This window comes from Petaurus breviceps, unplaced genomic scaffold, assembly GCF_028583685.1.
Source record: "Petaurus breviceps papuanus isolate PSGF00001 unplaced genomic scaffold, PetGlider_PUasm1.0 76, whole genome shotgun sequence".
NCBI lineage: Eukaryota > Metazoa > Chordata > Mammalia > Diprotodontia > Petauridae > Petaurus > Petaurus breviceps.
Window position 1 is genome coordinate 11,601,417 of NW_027186473.1, and position 16,262 is coordinate 11,617,678.

General features: G+C 39.3%; 1 protein-coding gene across 5 annotated transcripts in view; it reads left to right on the top strand.

Moving 5' to 3' along the window:
* Positions 1 to 15,954, top strand: part of PDGFRA (platelet derived growth factor receptor alpha) — a 50,241-nt gene extending 34,287 nt beyond the window's left edge. For all 5 annotated transcript variants that reach the window (XM_069105249.1, XM_069105248.1, XM_069105247.1 and 2 more), the window contains 11 exons: positions 554 to 658; positions 1,624 to 1,734; positions 2,087 to 2,240; positions 2,883 to 3,049; positions 4,464 to 4,579; positions 4,976 to 5,098; positions 6,669 to 6,780; positions 9,266 to 9,365; positions 9,480 to 9,585; positions 11,790 to 12,025; positions 12,878 to 15,954. In XM_069105249.1, coding sequence (XP_068961350.1) covers positions 554 to 658; positions 1,624 to 1,734; positions 2,087 to 2,240; positions 2,883 to 3,049; positions 4,464 to 4,579; positions 4,976 to 5,098; positions 6,669 to 6,780; positions 9,266 to 9,365; positions 9,480 to 9,585; positions 11,790 to 12,025; positions 12,878 to 13,025 — 1,478 coding nt within the window. In that variant the 3' untranslated portion in view covers positions 13,026 to 15,954. The remainder of the gene's footprint in view (positions 1 to 553; positions 659 to 1,623; positions 1,735 to 2,086; positions 2,241 to 2,882; positions 3,050 to 4,463; positions 4,580 to 4,975; positions 5,099 to 6,668; positions 6,781 to 9,265; positions 9,366 to 9,479; positions 9,586 to 11,789; positions 12,026 to 12,877) is intronic.
* Positions 15,955 to 16,262: the final 308 nt, after the last annotated feature.

Consider the following 16,262-nt stretch of genomic DNA (forward strand, 5'->3'; position numbering starts at 1 on the left):
AGGATCTTCTCACCTGGGGCAAGAACTGTTTATCAGGGTGGCAGTGGCATGAGTCCATGTGAGCTGAGAGAAGGGATCCTCTGACACCCCTTTATGTTTTGGGAAGAGCTTGCCTTCTGAGAGGCCTGGCATGGCACCAGGACGTTGGAATAGTTCCTGTGCATGGTGTTTCAGGATCTTGATGAGTACTTCATGTTGAAATGGGGGGTGACAGTCATCACAGGGAGCAGAGAGCCTCCTGTCTAGGTCTCGGCATTCTTAGGAAAAGCCCTATTGTCCCAGATGGTTCCAGTTCTTGGGGCTGTACTGCTATTGGCAATGACCAAAGCCTCATTTCTCTCTGCTGTCTTTTCCTTAGAGAAGTTATATGATCCAAGCAATTATTCTAATGACTTTCTCTGAGGCCTCTGTTCTGATTTGACATAAGATGTTGGAGGAATAATTATATTCACTCACATCTCTTATACTTGTGAGGATATTAAGGGGTAGTAAATAAAGCTAAGGTGATGTGTGTGTAACACTTGAGTGAACCAATGATTTATGTTTCCTTTAGGTCGAATCCTGGGCTCAGGTGCATTTGGAAAAGTGGTTGAAGGGACTGCATATGGATTAAGCCGTTCCCAGCCTGTGATGAAGGTGGCCGTGAAAATGCTAAAACGTAAGTGTGGCAACATTTTTCCATGATCATGAAGATGATATAAGGAAAATTTCATCATTAAGTCAGTTTATGTATTACAGTAGCTACCCCAAAATGAAACCTCAGGAATCTTCTCTTCAAAGTTTTCCTTCTCCTCTGGCAAATTTACCAACTTTTGGAAGCCTGGTGTTTTATGAAAAGAAACCAAAGAAAACACTACTGTGCATTGTACATTTGAAGGAAACTTTTTAGCACTTTAGTTAGATGAGTATGTTGCAATAGCGGTAGTACCAGTCAGTTGTTACATTAGCAATGTGATAGTATCTCATTTGGAAAGGGATTAATTATCCATCCAATTTATGGAGTGTCTGAAATTTTCTTTTTCACTATTCTCTTGACATTTCATGACCAGGGTGATCAGAGAAAATGAATGACATGAAATTCAAATACATCAACTTTTCTGTTTGTTACTGCTGTTGGGGAAAGAAGATGGAAAGTGTTAATGCCTCTAGTACTGGGATCTCATCAATTTGCATATTGCATGTAATGAAGCAGATTGTAATCCATTCTTGTCTGACTTTCAGCTTTTTCATCCCAAACATTTGCCTCAGGGGGACCACCCTAGGGCATGCTTGGAGCCTGGAACCTTCTTTGTGTCATACTTAAAATTTTTAATGTCCTTCATTGATTTTGGTTGTCTTTCCTCCTCTACTTCACCTCCACCAATATCATGAAAAGTCAAGAGTTGGTTTAAATGGTTTCTCTTTACCTTAAAGGCTAGGGGTTAGATGCCTAGCTTCCCCCTCCTTCCAAAGAATCCTTAAATTGAACATCTGTCCACTCCCTCTTTAAACAGAACATAAGTCAAAGAGAGTACATGATGACAGAATTAATGCATTCTTGACTTTAATGATGTATCATTGACCTTTTGTAAGAAGAGAGGGTATACTACTCGATTTAAATAATGTGGTTTATTTCTCCAACAGCCACAGCTAGATCCAGTGAAAAACAGGCCCTCATGTCAGAACTGAAGATAATGACTCATCTGGGACCACATTTAAATATTGTAAATCTTCTAGGAGCATGTACCAAGTCAGGTAGGTTTGATGATCTGGGAGTAAATATTTTGTCGGTGATACTGAAAATGATTAAACATGGCAACCTCCTTCCCATCGCGCTCTCTCTCTCTCTCTCTCTCTCTCTCTCTCTCTCTCTCTCTCTCTCACACACACACACACACACACACACACACACACACACACACACACCATTAACCATGAGTGTTTTGATTTGGTTTGCCTGAAATCTTATATAACATATGCTAAAGAGCATTGTTTTTGAGCAGAAACTAAAGTGTTGCCTTGAGATTACTATTTGGTATTTTTTTTTTTTGCCCTTGAAATAGTTCCATTGTTAGAGTCATACTCAATTTCTTTTTTATTCTCCTAGGACCCATTTATATCATCACTGAATACTGCTTCTATGGGGACTTGGTCAACTACTTGCACAAGAACAGAGACAACTTCCTGAGCCACCATCCAGAGAAGACAAAGAAGGAACTGGACATCTTTGGGATGAATTCAGCTGATGAAAGCACTAGGAGGTGAGAGAGAACAAAGAATATTAGCTCATGTATTTTTAAGTCTATCCAAATTGAGTATAGATACTATTACTAGGTAATCTTCTGTCAACAGTTAAATTTGGACCATGGTGTATCCATGACTGTTCCAGGCAGCCCAGTTTGAATGACCATTCCTTCCAGGCACATGCTAATCATGGCATCATATGGGAAGACTTGACTGGCTTGAATAGATAGTAGAGTTAGAAGGATTCTTGGAACCACTTGACTGTTGCCACTTAGAGACAACTTAAGTTCTGTCAAATATAGTATGGCTAAGGGAGGCAGAACAGAGGCTAGTTATAACTTGGGGTCTCGTTCCGTGGCTGTTTGTTACAAGGTTTCTTTGCTGGGACATTTAGTCTCTTTGTGCCCTGGGTCCTATAATGGTGCCAAGAGAAGTGATTCTTTTTGTAGAAGCAATAGATACATGACCAGATGTGGCATGCCCTGAAATGCCAAGTGAGGTTTTATTGGGTCGTCTCTGTACTTAAGAATTATCTTCTTTTTGGACAGCTGTGTATATGATGCTAGATGTTTCTTTCAGCAGCAGCATCATAGAAAGTTTTTGTCACTAATCTATTTGAAGTGGAAGATTGAGTAACATTTACTTTTATGTTTTTACAGCTATGTCATTTTATCCTTTGAAAACAATGGGGATTATATGGACATGAAGCAAGCTGATACCACACAGTATGTACCTATGCTGGAAAGAAAACAGGGCTCCAAGTATTCAGATATTCAAAGATCAATGTATGACCGACCTGCATCATACAAGAAGAAATCTGTATCAGGTAAATGGGGAAGGGCCTTTCTGTAGTATTTGAATATAGTGATCTTTCCTTATATAAATGTTAGCTTTCTGGCCAAATGAATCGTCCTGGGTAGGGGTAGTGGCATTCTTTCATCATTTGATCTTGATTTACCTGGATTTCAGTTTTTCCATCCATTAAAACAGATAATAAAAGTGCTGACATGCCCCAGAGGATTATGAGCATGATTATAAGATGCATTCAGAGTTTTTAGATTTTTTTTTTTTGCTTTTTGGAGGGCAGTTGGGGTTAAGTGACTTGCCCAAGGCCACATGACTAGTTTGCGTGTTAAATGTCTGAGGCTGGATTTGAACTCCAGTCCTCCTGACTCCAGGGCTCGTGATCTACTCACTGTGCCACCTAGCCACCCCTAGTTTTTTTAGATGTTAAGCTACAATAATAGTAACTGCCTTCATATAATATTTAAAAAATTACAAAATGTTTCACATACATAAGTTCATTTGAGCCTCATATAGATGTCCTTATTTGTAAAATTTGCAACACAATATACCCATGTAATATTTTCTATTTCTCTACTTTCATGGCATTCTCTGCTAGATGCCAAATGGTTGAATTTCTAAACCCCTTTGAAAGATTACTCTAGGATACTGATGGAGGCCAACACTTCCTTTCCCTATGCTTCTTGGGCAGAACTGGTAGTCTTGGCTACAGTACCAGTGTATGGAGAACCTGAGTCACTCTAAGTCCTAGGCTAAGTTGGCAGTGAGAGCCTGCTTTTACAGAGTTCATTTAGCCAGCAGAAATCAGTGGATGGCTGGAGTCACTCTTCTTTTTCCTGAAAAATTTCAAAAAAGGATTAGGAACTGTTGGCATAGTTCTTCTTCCTCCTTCTTCCTTGAAAATCCTGGGAACATTCCAAGTCATACTAGCTGAGAAAAACAGAAAAGTGTCAACGAAACCAAAACAGACTTAACACAGACCTGAGGATTGCTATCATATCTAAATTGGCATTTGATTTTTTTTTTTACAAAATATGGAAAGGGGAAGATATAAACCAAATACCATGAAAATAGCACTTTTACTTTTTAGCATTTTTCTATAGAACCCAGAAACCGCTATATTCATTGGGGGCAATTGTATATTTTCTTTCTCTTTTTCTTTTTTTTTAGTAAGAGTAATTGGGGAGGATTTGATAATCAAGACTGAAGAAGAAATCGGAGAATAAAACATTGCAGGACATTAGCTCAGTCCTTCTTGACAGGAACTTTAGATTGACCCATGTAATCAGGAAACATTTTTGTAATGACTTTCTCTGGAGACAAAACCATGTTGCTGTCTGAGTATTCTTTCTATAGGAAGAAAGTCTCCTTCACCTCTGTTGTTAAGCCCCACATCATTCAATTCATCCCTAATAGCTTCACTTATTTTGCAACAGATCCAGAAGTCAAAAACCTCCTTTCAGATGATAGCTCCGAAGGTCTCAGTCTCTTGGATCTGTTGAGTTTTACCTATCAAGTTGCCCGAGGAATGGAGTTTTTGGCCTCAAAAAATGTAAGTGCCTTCAAGAAGAAAAGGGTACAAAAAATGAGTATCCAGTCCTGAGATGGTCTTTGGGGGAAGGAGAAGGAGAATTCAGGTAAAAGTTGCTACTTTTTCCTTTAGAGAAAAAGCTACTGCATAGGTCAAGGTGCAGGTAGAAGGGGAATTCCTGCTATGTATACCTCCCATTTATACATCTCATCCCCACTGATGTCAGTCTCTATGATGAAAACCACGGTAGGTTGAGGGTACCATCTTATGAGTGGTCAGGTTTTCTTTGATAGTCCCTAGAAAAGTGGATAGTTTTTTTTTTAAGTTAGGGGCATAGTTAGGATTGGGTAGAAAGTAGTAAGGTTCTCAGCTCATTGCATGAGCCAGTCCTTGAATGGTGCATCTGTCTCTACACAGTGTGTTCATCGTGACCTGGCTGCTCGAAATGTGCTTCTGGCTCAAGGGAAAATTGTGAAGATCTGTGACTTTGGCCTGGCCAGAGACATCATGCATGATTCCAACTATGTGTCCAAGGGCAGTGTAAGTATCTGGTCTATTCAACTGACTTCTCTCTCTTTCCTTTTTTTAAAAAATTGCCAGAATACAGATCCTACCTCTTCAGGGTAGCTAAAGATAGTGATTTTGTGTTGGGAATGGAGTTCCATTGGGCCCAGCAGAAAGAGTGAACTAAGGCATGACTTTATGCCATGATCTGGTCATTTCTGTCATGTTCATGTGTGGCTTCAGTCTCTACAGCTAAGTTGGCTCTTTGGCAATTCATGTGAACTGTTCTATGACAAAAAAACATGGATGGAGGATGCCATTTTATTTCTGCAGCCATACTATTCATCTAGACTAGAGAAAGTCCTTGGCTAAAATAGGTACCTCTCAAACTAGTTTTTTTTGAAGAGGAGTTAACATGATATGTTGGAAAAAGGACTGAGCTGAATGTCTTAAGTTCTGAGTTTTCATCATTACTTTGTAATCATGTGTAACCTCGGGCATGCCAATTTCCCCATCTGGGTCTCTGTTTCCTCATCTTTAAAATGGTAAATTGTACTAGATGATTTCTGAGGTCCCCTCCAATTCTAGATTATATTTGTTAGGGTTAGCATATGTCTGGAGAGACCACAGAATATTTGGTGCAATGATTCAACATAATTTTATTTTTGTGCTGGAATATAGTCTGGAACCTCTAGTTCCAGCTTTGATCTTGTATAAGTCATTTGACTTTCCTAGGGTTTATCTTCTTGTGATCCAATAAAAATGTAATCTGTGTCATTAACACCCCCCCCCTTCCAGCCTTATCATTAATGAGTATTGATGAGACTAGATAGAAACTTGGATGTCTTTAGTGAGATCTATTCAGGAGGTCAGATCACCCTCCTATAATTGGATTCTCAGAGGTCCTCAGTGCAAATTGACCTCTGATATTTCCACTGACCCTTCTTTAAAAGTACAAAAGTAAGCCTGGCATGTGGATGAACACCTATCATCTCTGTTACCTTTGTGTTCGAGGCTGGTGGATCTCTTGACCTTGGAGTTCTGAGTTGCAATGGGCTAAAACTGGATGAATGACCAGTTAGTTACTCAACCTTCTCAGTAAAGGAGAGCAAAGTACCCATTTTACACTCAAATCTGCCATTGGGGATTTTGCTTCTTTGGAGAAAGGTTTTTAGAGTAGGGAGTGGATACAGGACATTATATAATGTCAGATCTTTTTTTTTTTATATGTTTGACCATTTTTGCAGAGCTTTTTTTCTTGTAAAAATTCTTTATTATAAGAGATGATTTTCTGGGAGGATGAAGGGGGAGGAATATGTAGATGTCAAAGCAAAAAAAATCCTTAAAAAAAGAATGAAAGTTGGGCATATTAAGCATTCCTGGAGATGAATTCTTTGCAGCAGAAAGCACATTTCTTGGAGACCTAACTGGTTACAGAGCAAGGATTATTATAAAAAGTCTCCAACTCCAACCTTGCAAAGAAGAAATCTTGTTTCTGTTACTGTCCTTCATCTTCATCTGTAGTAGTAAAAACATGGTATTATGATTTGATTTTTATTTTTTTTAATATGCCTACATCTCTTTGCCTTGCCTTTCTTTGATGCAGACATTTCTCCCTGTGAAGTGGATGGCTCCTGAAAGTATCTTTGACAATCTGTATACCACGCTGAGCGACGTCTGGTCTTATGGCATCCTGCTGTGGGAGATCTTCTCCCTTGGTATGTGCCTGAAATGTCTCGTTAATGAACTTGTAATTCCAAGTATTCCTTCTGTCCTTGAGGCAATTCAGCAAGAGAGGATCAGGGTGTTACAAATACAAGAAGGCAAATCATGATAAATTGGAGCAAAGGTTATCATCTGAAGTCATTTCATAAGGGGTGGGTCCAGGCTTCATGCAGATGAGGAAAAAGAAGCAAGTTGTTCCTCAGAACACCCCTCAAATCATTGATAAGCTAGATAGTTATACTGCTTGATTCCACATTCCTACACACCATGTCCTTGAGACAGTGACTCCTCAGCAGCTGGTAGGAGAATGTTCTTAGCCATAATGTGTGGAAAGGTATCCCCACTTTCCCCCTAATTTCCCCTTTCTTGTTGTACATACTGGGAAACTGCCTCCTCCCCACTACTTGTCACACCCCTGACCATATATTCACCAGTTACCATTTTGCTCTGGACTTTCACGTTAAGTGGGGATCTCATGGGGATAATGGTCTCTTTCTCTTTGTAGGAGACAGATACAGTGCCAGTTAAAAAGGGACCTTAGAGATCACATAATTTAGTCCTCATTTTACTTTATTTTTGCTTTTTGGAGGGCAGTTGGTGTTAAGTGACTTGCCCAAGGTCACACAGCTAGTTTTTGTGTTGTTTGAGTTTGGATTTGAACTCAGGTCCTCCTGACTCTAGGATGGGTGCTCTATTCACTGTGCCACCTAGCTGCCCCATTCTTCTCATTTTATAGATGAGGAAACAGTGCCAGAGAGTGTTGATGGTCACCCAGTGATAGATACAGGATTAGAACCTAGGTCTTTTGACACCTAGCCACTCTGGGACAGCAGGGAAATGGAGAGTTGAAGGTTTTGATTCACTTCCCTCTTCCATATTCTGTGGTAAATATTTTTTAGTCAGTAAATATGGAATTTCTTTTTGGGGTGGGGGGGAGGGAAGGTAAGGCAATTGGGATTAAGTGACTTACCCAAGGTCACACAGCTAGTAGTCAAGTGTCTGAGGCTGGGTTTGAACTCAGCAGGTCCTCCTGACTCCAGAGTAAGTGCTCTATTCCCTGTGCCACCTAGCTGCCCCTAAATATGAAATTTCTATCATGGGTCCAGCATCGTTGTCATGTTCCTTGACCTCAAAGAGGTACAATTTAGATAAGACCAAGCCATATGAAAGAAACATAAAAGAGATCAGTACTACACCCAATAGTATTGATTTAATAAATATTAAGTACCTATTGTGTGTTAGAATCTGTTTTCGGTGCGTGGGTTATAAAAGACAGAAATGAAATAGTCTCTGTCCTCAAGAGTTTACTTTCTGCTATTGATTAAAAATGAGAATGCTATTCAAAAAAGGAAGGAACAGCTGTAGGCTAGAATAGTCAGTCATGGACCATTTGAACTGGGCCTTGAAAGGCGAGTGGCATAAAAATGTAGAATTTCTCATGGATTCCTATGTTATCCTAATAGAATGGGGAAAGTGAGCTTTCTCTTCCCTCGGTTACCCAAATTATCCTATTTCTTTTTTGTTTTTTGGAGGGCAATTGGGGTTAAGTGACTTGCCCAAGGTCACACTGCTAGTTTGTGTTAAGTGTCTGAGGTCAGATTGGAACTCAGGTACTCCTGACTCCAGAGCTGGTGCTCTATTCATTGCTCCACCTAGCCTCCCCCAATTATCCTACTTCTTGATGAATATAATGCATGGTAGCATCTCACAATGCCAGTTTATCTTGGACAATGTGGGTAATGCAGCTTCTGGCTGTGTTTGCATATGAAAATGGAGAATCGAGCTAGTATTGAAACCTTTCAAGGCTTAAATCCTACTTTTTCTTCAATTGCCTTGAAAGTTTTAGGTGAAAAAAATTTTTTTTCTCCTTATTTATTGAAATTATTTTCTTAGTTCTCCATTTGATTCTACAAATGTAAACCAAACAATTTATCAGTGTTGAGGTACTTTTCAACTCATGAACTCTGTCCGTGCCAAAGCAGACAAGACTGAGAGGACCCAACAAACTGGAGCCCTTTCCTTATATACCTTCCTGGTCAGTAGAGGGAGCCATCATCAGGTCTTGGGGGAAGAAATCTAGACATCAGTAACATTCCCAAAGGGCTCATGCAAATAGGAACATCATTTCATTTACTGTCTGATCAATCTGCAGCTGCTTATGAAACCTTTAGGACCATTCCCATTGGCCAGGTCTCCAAAGCCATTTTCTTCTTTCTGTTGTTTCTATGACAAGTGACCTGTTTATTTAGAAATATGAACAGTGTTCAAGTTATGCTACAGGGGCACATTACTTCAATTAGGATTTTTCTGGAGTGGAGATTTGACTTCATTCCACATAGCTTGGAATATGATCAGTTATGTTCCCAGTATAGACCCAGCACCACCAGTTGTGTAAGCACCACTCTTTCCTACAGTGCTTAAATTAATACCCCACATCCTTGTTTAGTAATGTTATTTTGGGGATGTTTTTGTGTTTAGGAGGCACACCCTATCCTGGAATGATGGTGGATTCTACTTTCTATAATAAAATCAAAAGTGGATACCGGATGGCCAAACCCGACCATGCCACCAGTGAAGTGTAAGCTTTCTCTGAATCTGTGGTTGGGCATCTCTTCTTGCCTGTGGTCCTACAACTGGGGTGGGGTACTGGCTCTGCTCCTTCTTCTTACACTGGACTCCATTCCCTCTTCAGATATGAGATCATGGTGAAGTGTTGGAACAGCGAGCCAGAGAAGAGACCTTCCTTTTACCACCTGAGTGAGATTGTGGAAAATCTGCTACCTGGGCAGTATAAGAAGGTTTGTCTCTGAGCATTCTGGGCAGGCTGTGAGTGGGTCTCCTTGGGAATGGGGGAGGGAGGGAAATTCAAGCAAGCACAATAACTGACATTTTATAATGTTTAAGGTTTGTAAAGCAATATATATGTTCTATATCTCAGGTATATTATCTCACTTGGTCTTCCCAATCAGTGGGAAAAGGGCTAAGTATAGTCACAGAACTGGGTTTAAATCACATAACTTTTGTGATGTTGGGAAAATCCCTTAACTTCTATGGGCTTTTGTTTCCTCATCTGAGAATAGGGGGGTTAAAAAAATTTTTTTTAATAATGGAAAAATAAGGGAGTTTCAGTAGATAACATCTTAAAAAGTCCTTGGTCCTTTGAAGTAAGTACTATAGGTGTTATTGTCTCCATTTGATTTATGAGGAAACCAAGACCCAGTGACCTGTCCATGGTCCTACAACTAGCAAGTATCTGAGGAAGATTGAACTCAGCTCTTCCTGACTCCAAGTCCAGTTTTCTAATCACTGCACTGTGTTGCCTCACATTTTTTAAGCACCTGCTCTATGTATAAAATTTGAAAGGGCAGAAGAGAAAAACTGACAAAAAGCTAGGGGCAAATCCCATGATATAGTTCCCCTTGGGGTGACACTGGAACAAAAGAATCTTTTCAAAATGGTGGCAAGGGAAAAGGTTTCTGGCTTCAGAGATTGCCCTTCAGGTCTCAGGTGGAAATGCTTAGCCCAAGTCTTCTGCCAAAGGCAGAACTTCCCAGTTCCTGTAGGGCTTTTCTTTCATCTTTTTTTCCCTTTCTGTTAGCAACACCTGTAAATGCTTTATTCCCCAGATGTTTGAGCATTTGAAACGACAGTGTGGTTAGCCATCTCAGGGCAGCCACACTTCATTAAATTACTAAGCTGAATCCACTTAAATCCATGTAAAACTGGTTTTTACCAAATGCCTTGGAGGAGCACTATCCATGGTAACACTGTTACTATAGCTGATTAACTGTAATATAGTCAGCTTTGTCCAAAAAAACAGATGCAAATTGCCAGGAAGAGTATGAAATGCCACATATATGAAAGAAACAACTCTCATCATTAGTTCTAGGGAAGAATACATAAGTACTTACTCAGTCAGCTCCCAGATATTTAATTTCATTATCCAACTTTTGGATTCTACATACTCTTTGTCATTCCCCCAGTTTTCTAGACAATTGTGTACTGAAAATCACAGGTGGTTTTTAACAAACCCCTTTTGCCATGCCACTGCTTATCAGAATTTCCATTGGAGGATGATTAGGGGAACTGGAAAGGGAAGAACCTGGAACAGGTCTGTACTCTTATTGGCTGTTAGCTCAACTAGAACTATGATGAGATAAGAGGTTGAAGCTGTGGTCCCAAGTGATCCCACACTTATCTAGGGAATCTGGGAACATGTCTTGGGGGAGTTCCACTTTTGATATCCCTGTGATTTTATGAGTGATTGCCAGAAGGAGGATTTTGGAGGAGCTAAGAGTATAAGGAACTACCATCACTTTTCATTTCTATTGGGAATTCCCAGGAGTCAGGGAGAAGAGTGAGGCTGCCCTTGTCTGGATAGGGCTCCTCTACCTATAATATTAGGGGCCCCCAAAAACCACAGGGAAGAGAAGTGAGGGTGTGGTGTCAGCAAGTCTTCAAGATCTACCGATGAAAGTATCATGATCCAGTAGATGGGAGTCTTTTTTTTTTTTAAGACTATACATTTTAGGTGCCTTTTTTCTTTCTGATCTATAATCTCCTGTATCATTAGCCTTTGGTTCTACTTTGTGAATCAACTGAAAGTAAGGAGAGTGACAAACGAATTTGAAAGATTGTTCTAAGTTTATTCATTCTCAATTCCTTTATTTCTATCTGTCTATGTGGTACAGTGGGTAGAGTGCTTGGCCCTGGAGTTAGGTCTCCCTAACTAAGTCCAAATCTGACTTCTGACACTTCCTAGCTGGGTGACCCTGGACAAATCATTTAACCTCCGCCTGTTTCCTCAACTATAAAATTGGGAATTACTTACTTTTACAAGGTTGTTCTGAGGATCAAATGAGATAATTTTTGTAAAGTGCATAGCATAGAGCTGGTCATGTAGTAGGTACTTCATAGATGAAGGTTTCCTTTCCTCTTTACTCTCCCTTTATGCAATTAGGTCAGGAGCATGTGAGTAATGATATAAAATTGATATTCGCAGAGTTATGAGAAAATTCACCTGGACTTCCTGAAGAGTGACCATCCTGCTGTTGCTCGCATGAGAGTGGAATGTGATAACACTTACATTGGTGTCACCTACAAAAATGAAGACAAGCTGAAGGACTGGGAAGGCAGCTATGATGAACAGAGGTTGAGTGCTGACAGTGGCTATATCATCCCTCTGCCTGACATTGACCCCATCCCTGAAGATGACCTAGGCAAGAGAAACAGACACAGGTAGGTGGCATCCATGGGCCATATTATTATTATATGATCATGAATTTTGAACTGAGGAGGATGGAGGAAGATAGACCATTTGTCATAACCCATGCATTTTATAGATGAAGAAACTGAGGCCCGGGGGAAAGTGATTTGTCCAGAATCATATTTCATGTAACTGACTGCCTAGAGATGGATGGTTATTGTTTCTAGCTTCATTATTATTAGTTCAGGGGAAGGACACATTGGTAAGTCAGGGATGTGCAGGACATATGCAGTGAGATGTCGAGGAGCCCCCAGTGGCTGGAATAAAACCTCCCATTCACAAACTATTGGATCCCAGTACTCTCTTCTCTAGATGCCTTCCTTTGGGGTGAGTCAATGCTCATTTTCATTTCTACCAGAGCTAAGCAGTTGTAGTTGGGTAGTTGTAGAATTTACTGAAATTGATCCATCACCATGGCAACCTGTTTAACAGACATGAAGAAAAGTTTAGGAAAAGAAGAGGTAAATAGAATGTCCAAAATGACTTTGGAGATTGCCTGTCAATTCCATTTATTTATTCAATCCCTATTCTTAATTATTACATTATGATAGATAATTGCCAGTTTGTTATGCTTTCTGATGAAAGCTAATCCAGTGTAGTATTACACTGTATTTTACATTACACATAGTGTAACAAATGATTTTACATTTGATAACAAATGATTTTACATTTGATAACAAATGATTTTACATTACACATAGTGTAACAAATGATTTTACATTACACATAGTGTAACAAATTTCAGAAGGGCATATCCTATATAATGATAGCCCAGCAGGTTTAGCTCTGAGTCTCAGTTTCCCTTATTCTCGGTCTTCCCCTAGTTCCCAGACATCTGAGGAAAGTGCCATTGAGACAGGTTCCAGCAGCTCCACCTTCATCAAGAGAGAGGATGAAACCATTGAGGACATCGACATGATGGATGACATTGGGGTAGACTCCTCGGACCTGGTTGAAGACAGCTTCCTGTAATGGTCAAGGATCTAGTGGATGTATTCCATTTCTGGAAAGAGAGATACTCACCATTCAGTCTAAAGACTTGAACACCATTCAGAAAACCACTTTATTGCAATGCAAATGATGCAAGGAGATTCCATTTTTACAAGAGGATCTCCCAGTCAAGAGCCCAGGGACCATCCTAAATACGAATGAGTGAGATATGTTGGAATGGACCATTTTCGTGTTGCTCTTTGCAATACTTCTTAGCATCTCAGTGTTGATTGCAGAGTTTTTTCTTTTTTCCAGATAGATGGACAAAAGGAAAGACCATACAAGACCAATTTTGTGCTTCATGGGCATTGATGACTCTGATGAACAGAATTTTCATTGCATCATAACTCCATCCTGTAATTATGTAAATAAATATCCGAGGATGTGTTTAGATTTGTATTGAATATATTCTCTGGACTTCAGAAGAGACCACTTAAAAACATTTATGTACTTCCCCCTTGACAACATCCTGTGTCAGCTGCTGTTGGGCTCCCGTGGAAGTACGTGCAAAACCACTTTTGAAACTTCAAGGATACTGGTACTATAACATGTTACATTTTTTTAGTGTTAAATAATAAAAGAAGAAAGATAATCATTAACAAACCTTCTTTTGATAGAATTGGGCTGTTTAGAAGCCTAACAAATCTTTTACATATTGCTAACTACATTAATAATATGACTACTGTCATCAGTAATTCTAAATGTTTAATTTTGAACACATTTCCCTTCAGAGAAAGCATACTTTGGAAACATCAACACAAATCCAACAACGAAAATCAGCTGTACTAAATAGGTAATAAAGTTAACAAGTTGGGGCATTTATATTGAATAACCTTTGGCTATATAAGATGATAATAGCAGTAGCAGATTAAAGTTAGTTGAACATAGAAAAAAAAAACCATGTAGCATCACCCAGGCAGTTCCAAGTTCTGGGTTCTTGTTCTTTGTAAAATCCTGTACTGAAGAGATTGTCTAATCAATTGTACTAAAAAAATAATAATTCCCCTTGAAGTAATGAAATGTAAAGCTAGTAAATGTTCCCCCTCTGTAAATGGACAGGTCTATGCTTGGCCAGGCTTCTTATGGAACACACAATCATCACTAACAAGGAGAATTTGTGGCTGCTGTCATTATGGAATTCCCAGAATCAAAATATTCAATCATATGAAATCTTAAAATCCTGAATTGAACTGGAAACAACCTAAAACCCCTCAGCCTTCTATATAGCATTGCTGGTTGGAGGACTATGGTATGCATCAGACTATAGGAAGATGAATTAAGGTTGAATGGGAGCTCCTTTAGGGCAGAGACAGGTTTTTTGGGGGGAAGGGTGTGTGTGTGTGTGCGTGCATGTGTGTATGCGTGTGTATGTGTATCCCCAATGCCTAGCACAATGCATTACACATATAGGTGTTTAATAAACATTAAATTGAACTGAATTGAGGAATGGGAGAAAAAAACAACCTGAAATTTGGAATTAGACTAGCAGCCAAATAGCAATACTGCCTTTGGAAGTTTTAGTTTCAGATTAACCAAATCATGATGTACTTGGCAAATTGGTCTCCTTTATGTAGTTCTTCTGTATCAGCTGATGCCAGGAAAGCTAACTTTTAGGGGTTTTTTCCCCAAGCTTCCAGTGGTATATCTACTTTTTCTCTCTACAATAGTTACTGCGATTAGGCCTTGGGTTAAAAAGAAATGAAACCTGGGTAAAATGAAACCATTCATTCAACATGTTGACGTGGATAAACCAATTCAACATTTTGAATAGAATGTTTGGTTTTATCTTTTTTAAGTCATTTTGGAATCAGTAGATTCATTTTTTTTTTTGACACAAAATGGTCAATCTGTCTAAACTATTTGTATCAGTTGTGTGTAAAATACCTTTTAATGGCTGACACTAGATGAATGAAACATGGCCTGTGGTGATTTGGTTGGGAAGATGTGTCAGCAACAGCCAGGTACCTGATTGGTTGGTACTCTATATCAGCCCTTTTTTTCATGGATGCTCTTTCTAGTTTGAAGCCTGAGCCTGCAGAGGCCTGTTAAAAAGGACAAAATAACCAGGTTTCTAGAACAGCCAGTCTGACTTGAAATGCATTTGTGTTTCCAGAATCACAGTTCAAGCCTTCTCTGTTTATCAGTCAATCACTCATTCTCATGTAGCTTTCTTCCACTGATGCTTTTTTTTGTTTTTACTCTGCACAACCAGTCGTGTGTCCTGGCAAAACATACGAAGCTCTTGGACCGGTGGCTCCTAGCCCCATTTGTCAAAAGCTTACCCACAGGGCTACAATTTCCAATTTGTAGCTTGGAACCATATTTTGTTGTGTGTGTTTTCAGTGTATTGCAAGTTTATTTGTATGTTTATTTTTTATGGCTTCCTTGTGAGAAGCCACCAGAAGGAAAATTGCCAATCCTACCAGCTCTCCGTTTGTATGATGACAATCAAAAGCTAGCCTAAGAAATGCGACTTGTGAGTTTTTAATGGTCAATGCTTTCCTTAAAATGTGGTCTGACAACTTGTACAAAATGGTCCTGTTTTGTGAAGAGGGACGTGAGATAAGGTGATGTTATACATCCATATGTATATATGTATTTCTATGTAGACGGAGAATACTGCCAAAACATTTATGACGAGCTGTATCACTGCCTTTGTTTATATTTTTTGACTGTGATATACCCCACAGGCACGTTAACTGTTGCACTTTTGAATGTCCAAAAATTATATTTTAGAATAATAAAAAAGTGTTTCCAAAACAATGGTGTGGTGTATTATGTGAGGAGGGCAAACGCGATTGGGAGAGACTACCAATATAAGATGCAATACAAATGTCCCATTTTTATTTTGTTTTAAAATGTATAAATTCAGATCTTTATATTTCAATAAATGATATATAATTTAAAGCTATTCTGAAGGCCTAACTTCATTTTTCTAAAGCAAACCACATACATTACAAAGTAACATTAAACTTTAGAGGCAGTGGGTTTTTTCAGATTGGGTGCTGGGTTTGGAGTCAGGAGTCAATCCACAAGTACACAGTAAGTGTGAACTGGGTAACAGGCACTGTACTAGGTACAATGAATGAAATAGTTCCTATTTAAAAAGCCCTGATAAGGAGACCTGGTTCATACCCCACCTCTCACACTTATTAGCTATAATCTCTGGCCAAGTCATTTCATGTCTAAGGCCAGGACTTGTAGATGAGTGATCCATCA